The following is an 18,086-nucleotide window of genomic DNA, read 5'->3' on the forward strand; positions in this document are numbered from 1 at the left end:
TCATCGTTTAAGTTACTAAATTTTAAAGTAGCAGCTTTTACATTTTCAATAAAATTTTCAAGGCAAATGCAGGGATTCAACCGAAATTACTGAGTTCGACCGAATCCGCAACTACTATGCCGGCTATGCCCCTGCATATGACTTGTACTTATAAGTCATAAGTTATAAGCCCGTCTAAAAGGTTCAAATGGCACCATAACAAAAAACCACATGACAACTCTTAAGACAAAGGAGCAAAATATTAGGACATAAAAAGAATTTTGAAAAAGGAAAGAAATTGATATTGAATATTAAATTAATTAAATAAAATTCAGTCGTGGGAGAATAAAAAAGACACCTGGCATTATTAAGACAGTATTAACTAATGTGGTGGAGAGACAAATTTGATTCAATAGGCTAATGAAAGGCATTTTAAGTCATTTTAAATACATTAAAGACATTTTTTATCTTACTTTGTTTATCAAAACAAATCTTGTAAGACCCTAATTGAATTGGTTGAATGTAAATAACAAGAGAATAAGTTAAAGGCATCCATCCGCATTAGCAAATGAACAAGGAACAACAAGACAAAGCGGCAACCAATATGAAGAGATGAAGAAATACTTTAAGTATGCATTAAACAGTTTTGATCCTTTAAGTTTGTTAAAAATAATACACTTAATCTCCATAAAATATTTAATAATTTATGTTCATTAAATTTGACGGAAACAGTAAAAAAAGATTTAACCATAACACCAGCAAAGTCTCCTCAAATTCTAAAATATGCAATACAAAAACTACACTAAACACTAAAACAATATTAAAATAAAATAAAATTACATCTTCAAAAGTGATTCTAGAAATAAAACAAAAATAACAGAAACTAAAAGAGTTGTACCTCTTAAATGTGATATCCCTCTATTTTTTTTCCATTTAAATATTTGACGGAGACTAAAAATATTAACTTTTTACAAACTTAAAGGACCAAAAATATTCAGTGTATACTTAAGGGACTATTTTGAACGTACCTCAATCATAAGAGACCATTTTTGCCATTTTCTTCGAATGACAAAAAAATGAACAAGACAAAGCTGCAACCAACAGAACACTCTCTGCAAAGCCCAAAATATAAAAGAAATGAAGCAATTGAGCTCTCTCTGTCACTGCCGTCCCAGCACTATTTCTTTTATATAGTCAAATTACTATGCTTATAACTTATATTCCTCACTCTCACTCTTTACTCTAACTTTCAATCCCCTCAATGGCCTCTTCTTTCTCAATTAATCCCATCATAACTCCTACTTCCAAATTAAGAAATTACTCTTTTCCAAATTTAAGAGAGAGTATACATTTTCCAGTAAAGAGTAGTAGTAGTAGTAGTAATTTGATATGTGAGAGGAGTTGTAGATTTGGTATAGTGAAGGCTTCTTATAATACTGAGGTAGTGGTGGATGATCATGATGGGGTTGCTGACGTGGAGGAGGGGACTAATAAGATTTTGAAAGTGGGCCTAATATGTGGGGGCCCATCTGCTGAGCGTGGAATTTCTTTGAACTCTGCTCGCTCTGTTCTTGATCATATTCAGGTCATATTCCCGCCCAAAATCATACACCATTATTGTTAATAGTATTAACTTGTTTCAATTTGTTTGTCTTATTTTTCTTTTTATTACGTTTTAAAAAAATGTCTTTTTTTTTTTTTTTTTGGCAACTCTGTAATTTTGACTTTCCATACATGTTTAAAATCACAAAATTAAATAATATTTTGGTAAGTTTTCTTTATTTTTTTAAATTTCGTGTCAAATCAAACACCTGACAAACAAATTGAAACGGAGGGAGTGATACTTACTGGAGAGAGTAACAAACATTAGCTTTAGTTACCTAATCAATTTTATGTTTCGTTTAAGGAGTTAATGGTAAAAAACACACAAACTATCACTTTTTTTGCGAGTTTTGATACTCCAACTTTCAGATATTCCTTTTCCTGCCTACCTGAACTATCACCATCTATGTATTAAAACGCACTTTGAAGCTAATTAGGTCCGCTATTAATTGCTTCCTTTTCCTACCTAGACTATTCAAATAGGTCTGTTTTAATACATAGATGTTTTCAGGTAGTAAAAGGGAATAACGGATAGTTGGGGGTGTGAAACTCAAAAAAAAAAGTGACAGTTCATGTGTGTTTTTTATCATTATATCTTCTTTAAATGGATGAACTGAAGAAACCATTTAAGACTGTTGATTTAACAATGCCTTAGCTTTGACCTGAAAAAGTATAAAGTCAAGTTCTTTGAAAGAAGGCGGAGGTTCTGTGTTGGTACAACATGGAAGAAAAATATTCCTAGCTGTATTTGCCTAAAACTGTTGGTGCCCTGCTTCATTTTCGTAGAAAAATAATCATATTATTCCAAGTTACACGAGAGTATGTAAGGATTATATTAATTACCATTTTAAAAAATTACATTAATTACCAACTTTGTTAATTTTAGTGGTACACTTGAATAGTACTCCCTCCGTTTCATTTGGTGTGTTTTAATTTGATCGGGCACGGAGTTTAAGAAAATGAGATAGACTTTTGAAATCTTGTGGCCTTAAACTACAAAAAGTGTTTAATGTACCAAATGCCCTTTGAATTTTGTGGTCTTAAACAGGTCACGTGGGATGTTAGAATTATAGAGTTACTAAATATATAAAGTGACATTGCTTTTTAAACCGACTAAAAAGAAAAGTAAGACATATAAATTGAGCCAAAATCTACAATGGCTCTCTATTCTGCAGAGAGCTAATGAATTCTATCATTTTGACCTCTTCATTTACATCATTTAAATGAGTTTTGCACTTCATCATTTAAATGAGTTTTGCACTTCATTTCAGATGGATGATTTAGTTGACTAGTTGAGGGTAACTTGGCTGCCATAAGTTACATATTAGAAAATGTAATCTTGTACTCCATTCCCTGCTGCTGGTTTTTGCTAAGGAATAGGATACTATTATGTTTTACTAATGCGATGATAGTTGATTGCTCTGTGTGTAGTATCTGTACTATGGAAGAATATTTGTTCTTTCAATTTGTGATTTACACTTTCCAGTGCTTGAGCAGGGGGACGATTTGCATGTTAGCTGCTATTACATTGATAGCAACCTCAATGCCTTTGCCATATCTACTGCCCAGGTCTGCAGACTAAACCTTGTCTAAACATGCACCATTTAACCCTTTTCTGTTACTTTTGCTATAAGTTACTGTAATAATTGATCACCTATATTAAGGGGAAATAGCAAGTAGAAACAGCCTCTCTACCTCCCATGGTAGGGGGTAAGGTCTGCGTACACTCTGCCCTTCCCAGACCCCACTTTTGGGATTACACTGGGTATGTTGTTGTTGTTAACAAGCAGCGTAACAAAACTCTTCAACTAGATCTTCTGTAAGCTAATCGTTCCTTTTCTCCTTTCCCATTCAATTTAAGCCGAGCCTCATGAACCATAAGCCTGAATTGGGCCTAAACCCCAGAGGATATTCAATTTCTGCTTTCTCATTCTGCAAAGTGAATCTTGGCCATTGGCTAGGGCCAATATGCATTTGGGAAGGACCCAGTTCCCAGACTGAATATACTCACTTATTGATGGTTTATCACTTGTGCTTTTTCTAGGCACTAGGCATCTTCTTCAACTTTTGTATTTTTGGTTCTTGATAATTTGGTTCTTATAGGTATACTCAAACACTCCTGCAGACTTTGATTTCAAACTTGAGAGGTTAGTTGTCACACCTAAACATCCGTGTTTGTTATAGTTTAAAATCTTCCCTGCTTGTTATCGTTGAAAATTTTCTCATATTGTATTTGCAGCCTTGCCCAAGGCTTCCGGTCATTATCTGACTTCACAGAGCACCTTGCTTCCTCTGTGGACATAGTTTTTCCTGTTATACACGGTCGTTTTGGTGAAGATGGTGGCATTCAGGTTTTTTTGTACTGCAACACTTGAGAAATTTAACACATACTAATTGCCTTCTGAGTTTGAAAGCTTAGATCGATTTCCTTTTCTTCTGTTTTCACCTGTGTCGTGTTGCATTTTTCAGGAGCTATTGGAACGATCAAATATTCCATTTGTTGGAACAGGGTCCACGCAATGTCAAAAAGCATTTGATAAAGTAAAATGCCTGTTGCACCTACTTTATTTTTGTTTTTCTAATCTGGCATGGATTAATTATATCAATCGAGACCAACTAGAATATATGTATTGGTACTAGACATGCTGTTTGTTTGAAGAATGAAACCTTTAGTCTCGAGAATAACTTTTATTTCATTTAAATTGTTCGATTGTATTTCAACTCTAGTAATCCTTAGTTTGAACCGTAATCCTTTGATCTTCATATTATTCCCTCTAGTTCAAAATAAGTGTCCACTTAGCCTTTTGCAAATCCCTTAAGAAAATGCTAACTCCTAGGAAAAGAAATAGGTATTTTGACTAAACTATCCTTCATTAAATACTACCTAATTAATATTGTTATTTGACTAAATAAATACTCACTTATCTAGCTAGGGGTAAATTTGGAAGAAAATAATTAATTCTCTTGATTATGTAAGCGGACACTGCCCACTGGATTGATACTAGATTGATCATGTCGGCAAGAAATTTCCTAGGATCTTCCAGGACGCAACAGGCTGCTTTCTGTAATGCATTATGCATTCAAACTGCTCTTTGATTAATAGATGATATTGATGTTTCTTCCAAATTTTCAACAGTATGATGCATCCGTCGAGCTTGACAGACAAGGTTTCGTGACTGTACCTAATTTTCTCATACAGGTCTGGCCTGTGTTTATTTGTGTTTCATAAAGTTCTTTAATTCTGCTTTTGACTTTCTCTATTCACATGCTTTCTTCTGCTTGAAGTTCCTTATGCAGGCATGTTACTACTGTTAGAATTTATTTGTTTTTTTTTTCTTTTCTTATTTCCCTCTTCAAACTGTTTCTGCTAAGTTGACTTCCATATCATGTTTCTTAGAAAAAGGCTTGAACTTGCTTATCTGATCTAGCTGAGCTTGAATATTCACAGCTCAACTTGATTCAGCTTGTTTCCAACTCCCCCTGACAATGATTATATAGTCTTATCTTTATTTTATGTTGAGACTGGTCAAATGTTCCTTTAGCTTCTCTAATTTACCCAAAAGAGAGATGAAGTACCTTTTGCTTCTCTATTCATTTGTTCTTGGTTGGTTCACTTCCTACTCAACTGTTCATGTTTGTTGCATCTACTTTCTGTGTTATAGTATTTCTTTTCCTGGATTTTCCCTTGTAGATTCTAGCCAATGTAACCTATCAAGAAAGCTGTTTTCTTAAAATATCATGCTGGACATTCTGTTTTTCTTATACACCCAAGAAGCAGAATTGTATGACTTCACAAAATTAACTGTGGTCTGGTCCTGCTCTTAGGGAAGTGAAATTGATGAATCTGGACTGTCAAAGTGGTTTGAGCAAAATCTACTAGATATTAAGTCGGGAAAAGTTGTGGTAAGCATTAAATGGAGCATTCATTTTGGTTTTCTGCAGCACTTCTGATCTATTATTTACATATAGGACCCATACAAAATTGCAGGTAAAACCAACAAGAGCAGGATCAAGCATTGGAGTTAGTGTTGCATATGGTGTCGCTGATTCTCTGGCAAAAGCTAACAGCATTATTTCTGAGGTAATCGTTCCATCGCCGTGCCATTCTTCTTTAGTTTTACTTTATTATACTATACTTCTTGGAAAGCATTGGTTTTGATAGTCTATTTGATGAAATTGGAAGTTCAATTCCTTTATATACTAGGTAGCAGTTTGTATTCAGTTATATATTCAATCAATGAACCATTTTTCATTACTTGGCAGGGGATTGATGACAAAGTCCTTATTGAGATTTTCCTTGAAGGAGGTAGTGAATTTACAGCAATTGTCCTTGATGTAGGTTCTGGTTTTGATTGCCAGCCTGTTGCATTATTGCCAACAGAGGTATATAGATACTTTATTCTCTTTCAATATGAAGTTTATTAAGAGATTTATAATTCTCAAAGATAACACCGAAAGGAAATTGTGCCTCGGTTTGAACTTGCACGAGTTCAGCGACTGTAGATTTTCGTTGTACTGGGGTGTTAAAATTACAGAGATATCAGATAAATAAATCCATGTGTTAGGAGCTTCTAAAATTGCTGCCAGTTTAAAGTGCTATTGTCTGTTGACATTGATATTTGAAATGCTAGAAATGATGGGCACCAGTTTAATCTTTTATACAAGCATTGCTAGGAAGATACTTTTTAGCTGCTTTCTATATAAGTAGGTTTATCATGCCTTTTCACATAGTTCCCGAGTTCAGGCAGAAGTTGACACAAAATCTTGCATTGGTACCAAATTTCCGTCCAACAATTTTTTTGAGGGTGATAATTGTCATTAACAAAAGCGATATTCTTTGGTTTCTCAAAAAAAAGAAAAAAAAAAGAAAGAGAGAAGAAAGAAAGAAAAAAAAAAAAAAAAGAAAAGTGGTACTCTTTGGTGGTCCATTATTGATTTTATAGAGTTGAATTTTGATACCGCTCTTTTTTTTTTTTTTTTTTGGAGCTTTACAAGTGCACTCTACATGTGCAGAACTAGTACTTATCTATAGTGGTTCATCATGTATTTAGTGCGGAACAATTAGTAGTGTACATTTAGGCATTTTTAGTGCAGAAGTTACTGACATTTTTCCACAGCTTATTTTTGTGGGTCTATGCTAGTACATGGAGAACTTGAACTTCATTAATTTTTTTTTGGAGCATAGAGGATGTAACTTTTTTTTGGCAGTTTCCTAATTACTTGTTAAAGTTTCTCATGTACAAAGGATCCGGTACTGAAAAGTTTAATCATGCAAAATGTGATTATTGGGAATAAATTTGTTGAAACTGCTGTTCTGCTATTAAATCAAGGAACAACCATGCTATCTACTGTCATTATGGTTGATGTTTTACTTCATGTCACACCAATTATAGAGCACTGCTAAATGAGGGTTCTGTAGGTCAGTGAGAAGATCTTTATGTTTGATTATCATTAATGAATAGTTCAAAGAGAGTGTTTTCTGTCTGCCTTTTTGCTTTCAAGATTTCCGATCAAATGGACTCAATAGCTAGAGCAATGAATTTTTTAACTTTCTTTATGCTCTATGTGTTTAATGTCAACCACGTTCAGGTGGAGCTTCAATCACATGGCACTGTTGATGTTAGGGAGAAAGACGCAATATTTAACTACCGACGGAAGTATCTCCCTACTCGACAGGTAATCTAAATTTTATGGTTGGTAGAATGTGCATAAAACTCTAGGAACATGTTTTCTAATTTTTTTCTTTTATCTTTTTCATTTTAAGCATAAGACATCCTCAATCTGATAGATAATAGCATAGCATTGAAGACATAGTTAAGTAATTACGCCTCATGTTCATTCATTTAATGTTCCATCATTAAAGGTTGTTTATACCCTATACAAACCCAACTTAAACTAAGTTTTGACAAATATGGAATGATTGATGATACATAGGTCCTATGCTGTTGTTTAATTTGCTGGCATGCTTTTCTGATTTAAACCTCTCTCATGTCCTAATCTCAAAAGCTTAAAGTGTACTTATTGATTTTTTCTTGCTTATATTAAGCTAAACAGCCAGGCAAATATTGCAGGTTGCTTATCACACTCCACCTAGATTCTCTATGGATGTGATTTCAAAGATTCGTGAAGGAGCGTCATTACTATTTCAGCGACTTGGCTTGCGTGATTTTGCTAGAATTGATGGTTGGGTTTTGCCACCTTCTACAAAAGCTTCCTCTTCTGCAGGAAACAAATTTGGAAGGACTGATTCTGGCACAGTAATATTCACTGATATCAACTTGGTGAGATAGCTGACTGACCCTTCATGTATTTTCTCATCAGTATTTTTGCTTGAACTGTATTGTACATTCTTCTCCCCAGATCAGTGGAATGGAGCAAACAAGTTTCTTATTTCAGCAAGCATCAAAGGTACTCCTGATACTGGTCCTTGGTTTATTGCAGAATAACACTAAGTCCATTTGGCAGGAATTGTGTGTGGTCAAAATCATAGCTCGAACAAAAAGAAAGTAATGTGTAGTTATTAGGTGTCATCTCCTGTCCTTCCTCCCTGATCAGACATGCAAACACTTAAAAGTACCCTAAAAAAAAAGCATGTGATGTAGCATTCCATGCATAAGAGAATGGGTGGATTTATACGGTCAATTTCAGTAACTTGATATTTACCAATATCGCAACTTCTAATGGAGATATTTTACATGTGTATTCTATAAATTAGCTAGTTCCACTCTTCAATCTGATGAATTTCTGCACCTTTCCATGTCAGGTTGGATTTTCACATACAAATATTCTCCGGACCATCATCCAACATGCTTGCTTGCGGTTTCCAGCTCTTCTTTCACATAATATTATATCAAGTCCGTCGAGAAGGAGATCAAAATCTTCATCAGTAACGGAAGCATTTGTTAAACAATGTAAGAAAGTGTACGTCATCTTTGGTGGTGACACCTCTGAACGCCAAGTATCTCTTATGAGCGGAACCAATGTTTGGCTGAATCTAAGAGCATCTGATGATGTAAGTTTTCATGTATACCAGACTAATGAATCTTCTATTCTGAACGTAAATATTGTGACTCAGGCACTGATTCCTTTCTTGTTTTGATTTTGATTTTGGTAATCTATAAAAGACGATTATTGACTTTGGGAATGAAATGGATCTAAATAGTGTGGAACGGATGTAGACGATTCATACAGCCGACCCCAACTGGTTTTGGGATTAAGGCATATTTAATATATACTTTAATCCGGTAACCTTTTCTACTACCCCACCCTCCAAAACTCCCCTCTTTTGAAGGGAAATTTGTGGTTTCCCACTTTTCTCTTTTAGTGACTAAAGGCTCCAACCATTCTGGCGGATTTACAACTAGAGCAACCCTCACTTGTTGCCTCAGGGACTGATTCTTCAATTTGTCTAGTATTATTGATTGCTGAATGGCTCATTTTATGGAGGCAAATGACATTACCAGAAGCCTTGGAAATTATCGTATTTCAAGTGATGAATTATGAGTTGATCATTTCCATTAGTCCTCATTCATGGCTTCCTTTAGTAAATTTAGGTCAGTCCTCTTGCTCCAATGTTGAATGTTCCCATCTTGATTTAATTTGTAGACTTGGGGTAAACTAAATGCTAGAAATTTACATTCAACATCATGCCCGAATGTGATTATGTCTTACAGCACTCAAAACCGTCTTTACATTGGATGGTTTGGTGTTCTGATGATCCCTGCCTTTTTCAAGCAGTGTTCAATCGATTACGTATTAAAATTATTCAATTTTGGTCTCTGAGGTTTTCGACAAAACAGATGTGTCTAAGGCACTTCGTTTCTTTTTATCGAAGTCATTTCTTGTTTTTTGGTCCACAGCTAGTGCGTTATGTAGGCATGGGAAAGTACATATTCTTAGTTATTAGTTCAGGTATATGTGTCAGCAGATAGTGACATAACAATCAGTTTACTTATAAAATTCTGTTAATGTTTCATCTGTCCGTGGTTCTTGTCTATGGCGGAACTTTAATCTGTTCCTTTCAGAGGAAATCCACATGTTAAGTTGGTTGCCATCATTTTATACATGGTAGTATATCAATGATCAGATGTGTCAAGTTAGAAGGAATTGATGGAGAAGATCTCTTGCCTTCAGTAATAGTTCTTACAAGAATACAACTTCCTAGGTTTCTTGTTCGTCAAATGTTGCTTTCTCTCATTTCTCTTGCATTTTAGATTTTGATCTTTCTTCAGACGGTCACAAATTTATCCTTCAATATTATGATGCTGCAATTTTGCTGTCTGCAGCTTGAAGTGACACCATGCTTGCTTGCACCTGCAACGAGTTATTCTGATGTTTCAGACCTTGCTAAGCATGAAGTAGATAAGAGGTCTAAGAAAGTATGGACATTGCCGTAAGTGTATTGCTACTGCAGTAGACTACAAGTAGACTGTGTATCTTATGTTCTACTTTACTCATCCTTTTTACTTTTCTGGTCGCAACTGCAAGCTAAACTTCTTTTAACTAGAAAATCCAACTTAGTTCGTGCTATGGCCATTTAATAGCCCTTCTGTCCTTCTGTACACATTTCAAAGCACTTCTATAATTCTTAAGTGTGTGTTTCTCAAAATAGAGCGCCGTAGCTCTATGCGATATTCGTCGCACACAAGGAAAGAACACCCTGGCATATGAGAAGTATACAATTAGAAAGAAGCTCTACAAAAGTATTGCTTTCTGCAGAAAAATCCACCCCTCTATATAGTTGGGGTACTTTGAGTGTTCTGCAAATTCTATGAAAGCGCTTGATATTATGAATTTGAAAGAAGAAAATTCGTGTCCATCTAAACCTGTTCTATCCTGTCTTTCCAAATTGTCCTCATCACTGCATGAGGAATGATTCTTGGTTTTTCTTCTAGCTTGATGCCATTTCATCAGTTTCTTGGCATTACCCAGCTAAATCCTTCTTATGTTTGCATCACATACTAAAGTTCTGCAACTTGAAACAGGCCATCCACTTCTTCTGCTGCGTATTTACACATGAAACACTAGCTGTATGGAAATGCTTCCTTATTCTTACATTTCTGCCATAATAATTACTCTCCATGCTGCAACCAAACCAAAAAGAGTAAATTATGGTTCCAGTTTGGGATTTTATGGCACCCAGATAGCCCCACCTGAAGTTCCTTCCTCTTTTGAGAAATAAATCATAATGGACTTGACGGAGAATTTCCATGATATTTATCTTCTTTAGATGCTTCTTCCCGCGTACACTGTTGAAGCTTGACAGATTTAGTCCATGAGCTACAAACAAGGGGATAAGCATGATTAGACATGAAAGTATTGCTTCATGTGCAGATTAATGAGTCTTGCTGTAGCATAAACTGGAGGAAATATTTGAGATAGTTTGGATGTAAAGTTGTCATCCTCCTAGTCGGTCATCCTCCTAGTCGTGAATATTATCTTCGTGCATGTCAAACCCCTTTTCTTGGTGTACAGTTATTCCCTTTTGCTGAGACATACAACGGAAGAAGTCCTTGATGCGTGTATAGAGGCAATTGAACCGAATCGGGCAGCTTTGACATCTCACTTGCGGAACCAGGTTATGGATGATCTCACGAGAGGTCTGAAAAAGGACAGTTGGTTCAATGGGTTTGATATATCCGACGAATTAGCGAAGAAATTTTCCCTGGACCAGTGGGTCAAGCTAGCTAAGGAATCTCAGGCGACTGTTTTCATTGCAGGTCAGCAGATGTATGCATGATTATACCTTTTCGGCAACTTTTAAAACCGCCTTAGCATGTGCTATTTCTTTTACATATTTATTTTTGCTTCAGTAATCTGCTACAAAGTAAGTAGATAAAATAAAGTGGCGTATAAATTCAGCTATATATTTATCCTCGTGAAAAAATAGTAGTTTATTTTCCATTCATTAACACTATCAACTTTCGTTAGTTGTTATCATTTAATTTCTGAAAGAATGATGACAATAGTGTTCCTATTGCCATTGACAGTGCATGGAGGCATTGGAGAAGATGGCACACTTCAATCTTTGCTAGAGGCTGAAGGGGTTCCCTATACAGGTCTGTATTGAATGATACATTTGAAAGAAAGGTGTGCAAGCCAACTAATAATCACTAAACTGTAGATGCTTTCTTTCCCTTCTTATAATGAAAGGTCCTGGCGTCATGGCTTCAAAAACATGTATGGACAAAGTTGCAACCTCTCTTGCTCTACAACATGTGAGTTGAATAATCAATGTTCACATTTTAACCGAGAAAGAATCCTTTCTTTCTTCACCCCTTGTATTATTCCCAGTGTGAATGGAATCAAACATCAGTCAATCTATTGTGATTAGAAGAGTTCAGTTAATGTTGCATTTAGCTGCAAAACAAGCATGTCATTGGCCACAGTCAATATAAATTTAAGCACAGCACATCTTATGCATAGGCACATCAATAGTACTCTCCCTTTTATTACTCTGAACAAGTATTTCAATTACGTTTTTCTTGAGCCGAAGGTCTATCAGAAATAGATTCTCTACCCCACAATGGTGGGGATAATGTCTGCATACATCCCACCCTCCCCAGACCCCACTTGTGGGATCACACTGGGTATGTTGCTGTTGCACAAGTATTTCAAGATAGCTATTATTTCTAAAGATGAACATTGCTGTTCTTATAAAAGTTTGTTTTGGTTATGACGTAGTTAAAGCAATTGAACTTACATGAGAGCACTTCAGCCTCAACCATGTATTGATTAGTTTAGAAAGATTCAGAGACTGGTGCTTAGACAACGGCCAAAAAACCTGGACTATGATGATTTTTGTTTAATTCATGGATCATTGACTTGAGTTGCTACTCATTCTCAGTATGTCCTGTATTTTAGTGAAATAATGAGCTTCTATAATTGAGATATGCACAACTGAACTATTGTAAAGTAGTAAATAAATGCCAGTTTACCACTATTAGGTCCCAACTGCAACATACATAAAAAAGTTACCCGCACTTCGTGGGGCAGTTGTAACCAAGACTTTTAAACCAAGGGCCTAGCCACTTTGGCTACGGTTCATGCTTAAGTTATTTCTAATTAATTTGAAACTTCTTTTGCATTGGCTTCATCTGCAAGTTACCAATGTAGTCAACAAACTGATTTTGCACGAACACCTAAGAATGTCCATCCCTTGACAAGCATAGAAACTTTCTCTGACAGCTGACAGATTTTGGAGTCCTTACAATAAATAAAGATGTGAGGACGAAAGAGGATCTGCTGAAAATGTCCATATCTGATCTCTGGCATGATTTGAAGTTAAAACTTCACTCTGACACTTTATGTGTTAAACCAGCTAGAGATGGTTGCTCAACTGGTGTGGCCAGATTGTGGTAGGCTTTTGTTCCTCTTCAATTCTGTTCTACTTAAACAATATTGGATGCAAATCTAAGAAAATGCTTCTTGTTAACTTGACACTCTGCATTATGCAGCTGCGAGGGGGACCTTGCCTTCTACGTAAATGCACTGCAGGACTGCCTACCTCGTATTCCTCCTAACAGCCTGTCAAAGGTATATGTAGACTTCTCTGTTATTGCTGCTCATCTGCAAAGCTTTTCCTCCAAACTCATGGGCAGTATTTTATTTTATCCAAAGCATAGTAATCATAGTCCGTTTGTTCATCAGTGTGTTCAATAGGACCGTGATTGCTTTCATTATTTTGTAGCTGTTAGCCCACATGCCATGTGCTTTTCCCTTTATTCTGCATCATTTGCTATATTAGTTCTTTCCCGATATATCATATCAGCAGCTGTAAGTATCATAAAAAGAGAACATGCTTAAGAGATTGGTATCGAGGTCGGTAAACAAAAAATGTAGTCAGTATAAGCCTGTAGTAGCAACATTAATCATACTTACATGGCTCCACAAAAAATTAATATCTTCACGTATTGTGTAAGGATGTAGACGGTTTGCCATTTCAGACATTTAGAATAACATCGGATTTGTAGCTGAACCACCTTTTAGAGGCACAAACATAAGATAAAGTAATCCAAGCAGTATGCTGCCGTGATTATAAATTCTACGCTTGCCAAGCCGAAGGAAGGCACGAAGTTTAACTCTATCCATCAAGACTATGAAGACAAGAAGATGGGTTTCGTGCCTAGCGGAGTATGTTACATGTTGGAAATAAACCATGTCATCCTGGTGTTGAAGATTCAGAAAAAGAATCAGGTGTATTTGCAGGATCAAAATCACAAGGTTTTTGCTTATTAAAATGGATAAGAATTGCAACTTTTGACCATAAGTATGAGATACTCAAAAAGTTGATTATAGACAACTTGGAGCAGTTACATGCTTGTTGCCCAATGTATAATGAGATTTTAGATTTGACACATATTCATGGCTCTAAATTTTCTACTGTCATCTAGGAGACTCAAAACAGCACAAAAGTTTCTTAATCAAGTTATCAAGAAATTAGTCCTCTCGGCTTTAGCTGCCAATTTTGTTACCATATTTGTGTCTTTTTGTTTTCCAGTTGTTTTGCGAACTTCTCCTACTACCGGTTATTCTACTCTCGTGACAGATCTTTATTGCTTGATTGGCTCTATTTTTTCCATCTTGATGTAATTTATTTCAGTCAATTACCAACCCGTAAACCTTTAGCTTTGAATACCGAATAGTGTGATTCTCAGGATCCCCTAAGACTAAATTGTATCATATGCTTTTCTTGGTATTTTATGCAGGCACATGGAATGATTGAGATGCCAAACCCTCCTCCGGAGCTCTTAATATTCGAACCTTTTGTTGAGACTGATGAGATAGTTGTTGCATCCAAATCCAGAAATGAGAATGCACACAATTTGCTCTGGAAAGGGGACAGTAGATGGGTAGAGGTCACTGTTGGTGTTATAGGAAAACGTGGATCTATGCGTTCATTGACCCCTAGTGTAACCGTGAAAGAATCTGGAGATATATTATCACTGGAGGAGAAATTCCAAGGTATCTCTTCATTGATAAGACATTTTGCAGTGTAGTACATTCTACCGCTTCTAGTGAGTTGGACTTTCTCATTATCCCGTTTATGCTTGTTGCGATATGTAACCACAGTTCTATGCTTGTAGTAAAGATAAAAGAAAAGACAAGCGGGTAAATGGTTTTGTCCCTATCATCTAGTTATATCGTTTACATAGCCATAGGTTCATTGACTAGAGCTTATTGATTTTAGTTGAAACCATTAAATAATAAGCTTTTTGGGGGGATACCGTGGATTCTTTCCTGTCAAATGATGACTAAGACATTACATGGTTCTGCCTGTATAAGTTTTAGGGCACACCTTGTACCTTATCAAATTGATGTGTCTGCAGGTGGAACTGGCATCAATCTGACTCCACCACCACCATCTATTATGAGGTTTGTCATGAAGATTCATCTTGTGGAAACTGTATATTGGGTATTATGACCAGATTTATGTAAATATACATTTCTACGTATAAGTAGTTCTTTACCAAGCCAGGAATTTTTCTTTACAAACTGTACTTTTCTGTGTCTCAAAATTACCTACACATTTCTCGCAATTACTTTTATTTCTTTTCCTTCTCATTTAGTAGTGCGGCCTTGGAAAGGTGTAAAAGGCACATTGAACTTATTGCAAACACTCTACAATTAGAAGGATTTTCACGTATAGATGCATTTGTTCATGCTGACACTGGTGAGGTATGTTATTTCTGAGATTCTTTCAATTGATTGAACAGTAATGGAAGTGAATTTAATACTTTGTGATGTCATTAAGGAATCGTGTCTTTTCCAGCAAGTTGCAGTTTGTTATGCGCCTCTCAAGATAATTGTGACATACGTGTTATTTTAATTCTAAAAAACCATGGTGTGAAGAGTTTGCTATGTGGATAGAAGGCTGTAGTATACTACTCAACATTTCAAAGTAATCATCATGTTTGTAGGTTTCTTTTCTCTGTACCTGTAGAAAGTTAGAAACAATTTGTTTTGCTCCCAATAATTTGATACAAGATTAATATTAGTGGTGAATACCCTGTCCAATTTGCTATTTAAGGTTGAATTGGGGCCAAGCTAACCATTTTAATTGTTGAGTTGATTCAGTTTTGAGTAGATATCAAAACTTAATAAAAGGATTTCTGCGAACTGCAACACTTAACATGCCCTATAATTGGTAGAATCTTTTTTTTTTTTTTTTTGCTGCAAATCAAACTAAAAGTGAAATTAGGAAAGGGGTATGCAGATACAATTTGTAGATGTACTATTAGATCTAACTGGAGGTGTTGTTGCTTTGCGGTTATAGGTGCTGATTATAGAAGTGAATACAGTTCCTGGAATGACTCCTTCCACTGTCTTGATACATCAGGTGATATATATGCTGCTTCTTTAATGACCACATACTTTTGCAAATCTGAACCAATTTTACTCTATTTTTAACTATCAACGAACAGGCCATATAGTATTTTGAAAGAAATGCAAGTTCGCTATGGAAGAGATGGTGAAACCCCTAAATCTGCTGAGAAATAAATATGCTAAAGCTTTAACAATTGTTATTATCGTGTTTGTTGTAATTAGGCACTTTCAGAGCAACCTCCTCTGTATCCACAACAGTTCTTCCGCACATTGCTTGATCTGGCATCAGAGAGATCCATGTGAATACTATTTTGTCACAAAAGTTCAGGTGTGCATGGCTTCATTTCCATCTTTCTATCTGTTTTGCATCGATCCACTTCTTTCCCATGCTCTGGAAGTATGTCAATTCAAAGCTGTTTGCAAAGTGTAGTGGAGAAGAATCTTTCCAGGATTTGGTTGTCTTCCAATTTGTACATGTTGAACTACACCAGATGCAGATTACCCCTCTTGTGCTTCTGATTATCTGATGGTTGTTTTCTGTTTCCACTGTGATCTTAATTTTTTCCGTGTAATATTTGTTTCATCTCAATGCATCTCCCCAGCAAAATGGGACATAATATGTCAAATATGAAACTGAAAAGGGGATCATGTTTGATTCAGGAAGCTTTCTAGCACCTACGAATGATTCTTGTGCCTAGAACAAGCCTTCTACAGTGTGCACCTTCCGTAAAATTGTCATTAATAATGTGTATTTAAATGATGAATTGTTTGAAGCGTTAAAAACAAAGGTTTCAAGGGTTACTATTTTCCTTCCGAAAACATAGTCGAATTCTATCTATATTATGAGTTGTGCATCTTTGAATTTAGATTAGGTGTCAGTTTGGGCATCTTTCCCATATTATCTCCATAATTTCAATTATTCGTTTACATTCCCAAGCAATCTCTTCACTCTCTATTCACTCTACTCTTCTTAAAAGCTTGCAGTTTACTTCCAATACTGTATTTAGCTATTATCAGATACAAGAGGCTCTGTAAGGATCGTTGGACAACGGGCTAATAAAAGAACAGTTTCTTTCCCTGATTTCCTTGAGTTCTTCCATGAATCATAATTTCATTTCAGTGATTTATATTACTCCATCTGTTTCTAGTATCATATTCCGGATCCCCATATATATTAGCATCTTGAATTTGTCGCCCTCCGTGGAACCCTGATGACTATTTTCGACGAATCTGACTTGATATCATAGCAGTTAGTAAGCTATAAGACTTGAGTTCGTATAATTAATGACTTTTAATAACATTATTCAATATTTGAAGTTTGCTTTTGAGTGTTTATGCAGTATATGTTGTTTATTAGCACCTTTTTCGGTACTTTCTTTTGTTTTTCTCGTTGGTCCATGCAGTACTCTGGTTTCACTTTCTCCACTATAAATTATTCGATCCGTGTATTGCTAGCTGCAGCCAGCTGAGCTCATAAGACAGTCTTAAAATAACAGTTTTACAAAATATTGACCTCTCCACCATATGAAATACTATCTTACAACTTTTATGTTGAAAAAAGGGACAAGCAGCAACGTCATTTCTGACTTCAAACACAGATTAAATCGGAAAACATTCACAGATTAACGTCTTTATCAAATTCCAATCTTGTTTTATTAGGGAAATTCTTATGCGAATTTGGACCAACGCAACATATATCATCAAATGAATGCTAGACTCGTAAGTCGTAATATTTGAATTGTTCAAAGAGTCAAAGACAAACAAAAATCTCTCCTGGTCAAAAGACAGACACAAAATGTTGATTTAATTACTCGCCCCTCGTATCCAAGGAGAAAAAAAGGTCAAAAGTCAAAACCAAATCTTGGAACAGTCGCTTATTTGGACATAAGCAAATTAAAATAGCAGCCAATGAAATCGCAAAGCTTTAGTTCCAAGACTTGGTGACCTTGTCCCACAGATTGGACTAAAGTATACTTTTTGGTTTCTACTCGGTGTTAGGACTAAATTCTAATTCATATCGAAAAGTCTCACCTTAAAAATCAACAAAGATGACATCACACCCATAATTCGAACCGGAGAACTCTAATTGAACAAAAGTTATATTTCCATCAAAATCTACCTTTATTATTTTAAAGTAAATCACTAAATTCTACAACAGGGTATTGCTAAATGATCAAATT

At 35.6% G+C, this 18,086-nt stretch overlaps 1 protein-coding gene across 3 annotated transcripts; it reads left to right on the top strand.

The window, feature by feature from the left end:
• The first annotated feature begins 1,067 nt into the window (after positions 1 to 1,067).
• Positions 1,068 to 16,729, top strand: LOC132606983 (uncharacterized). Of its 3 annotated transcripts, none has more exons than XM_060320762.1 (24): positions 1,068 to 1,564; positions 3,079 to 3,150; positions 3,685 to 3,728; positions 3,821 to 3,932; positions 4,051 to 4,122; positions 4,718 to 4,780; positions 5,407 to 5,484; positions 5,570 to 5,662; positions 5,845 to 5,964; positions 7,171 to 7,257; positions 7,653 to 7,862; positions 7,942 to 7,989; positions 8,345 to 8,593; positions 9,867 to 9,973; positions 11,056 to 11,300; positions 11,571 to 11,639; positions 11,734 to 11,798; positions 12,769 to 12,938; positions 13,038 to 13,116; positions 14,289 to 14,544; positions 14,910 to 14,955; positions 15,153 to 15,258; positions 15,857 to 15,919; positions 16,129 to 16,729. In XM_060320762.1, exons 1-24 carry the CDS (start codon positions 1,241 to 1,243, stop codon positions 16,207 to 16,209), a joined length of 2,859 nt encoding a protein of 952 aa, XP_060176745.1. In that variant the 5' UTR covers positions 1,068 to 1,240; the 3' UTR covers positions 16,210 to 16,729. The 3 variants fall into 3 exon arrangements, 2 of the variants coding, with proteins under 2 accessions (XP_060176745.1, XP_060176744.1); XM_060320761.1 differs by having other exon boundaries at positions 1,069 to 1,564; positions 15,150 to 15,258; XR_009570122.1 differs by lacking the exon at positions 15,153 to 15,258 and having other exon boundaries at positions 16,129 to 16,214.
• Positions 16,730 to 18,086: the final 1,357 nt, after the last annotated feature.

This window comes from Lycium barbarum, chromosome 8, assembly GCF_019175385.1.
Source record: "Lycium barbarum isolate Lr01 chromosome 8, ASM1917538v2, whole genome shotgun sequence".
Taxonomy (NCBI): Eukaryota; Viridiplantae; Streptophyta; class Magnoliopsida; order Solanales; family Solanaceae; genus Lycium; species Lycium barbarum.

What these genes read in the sequence shown, in the direction of transcription:
- LOC132606983 (XM_060320761.1), top strand. Translation starts at nt 1,241, where the DNA reads ATGGCCTCTTCTTTCTCAATTAATCCCATCATAACTCCTACTTCCAAA. An exon ending in CTGTTCTTGATCATATTCAG is followed by an intron (nt 1,565 to 3,078) that starts GTCATATTCCCG and finishes GTGCTTGAGCAG; the next exon opens with GGGGACGATTTGCATGTTAG. An exon ending in AAGAAAGTATGGACATTGCC is followed by an intron (nt 9,974 to 11,055) that starts GTAAGTGTATTG and finishes CTTGGTGTACAG; the next exon opens with TTATTCCCTTTTGCTGAGAC.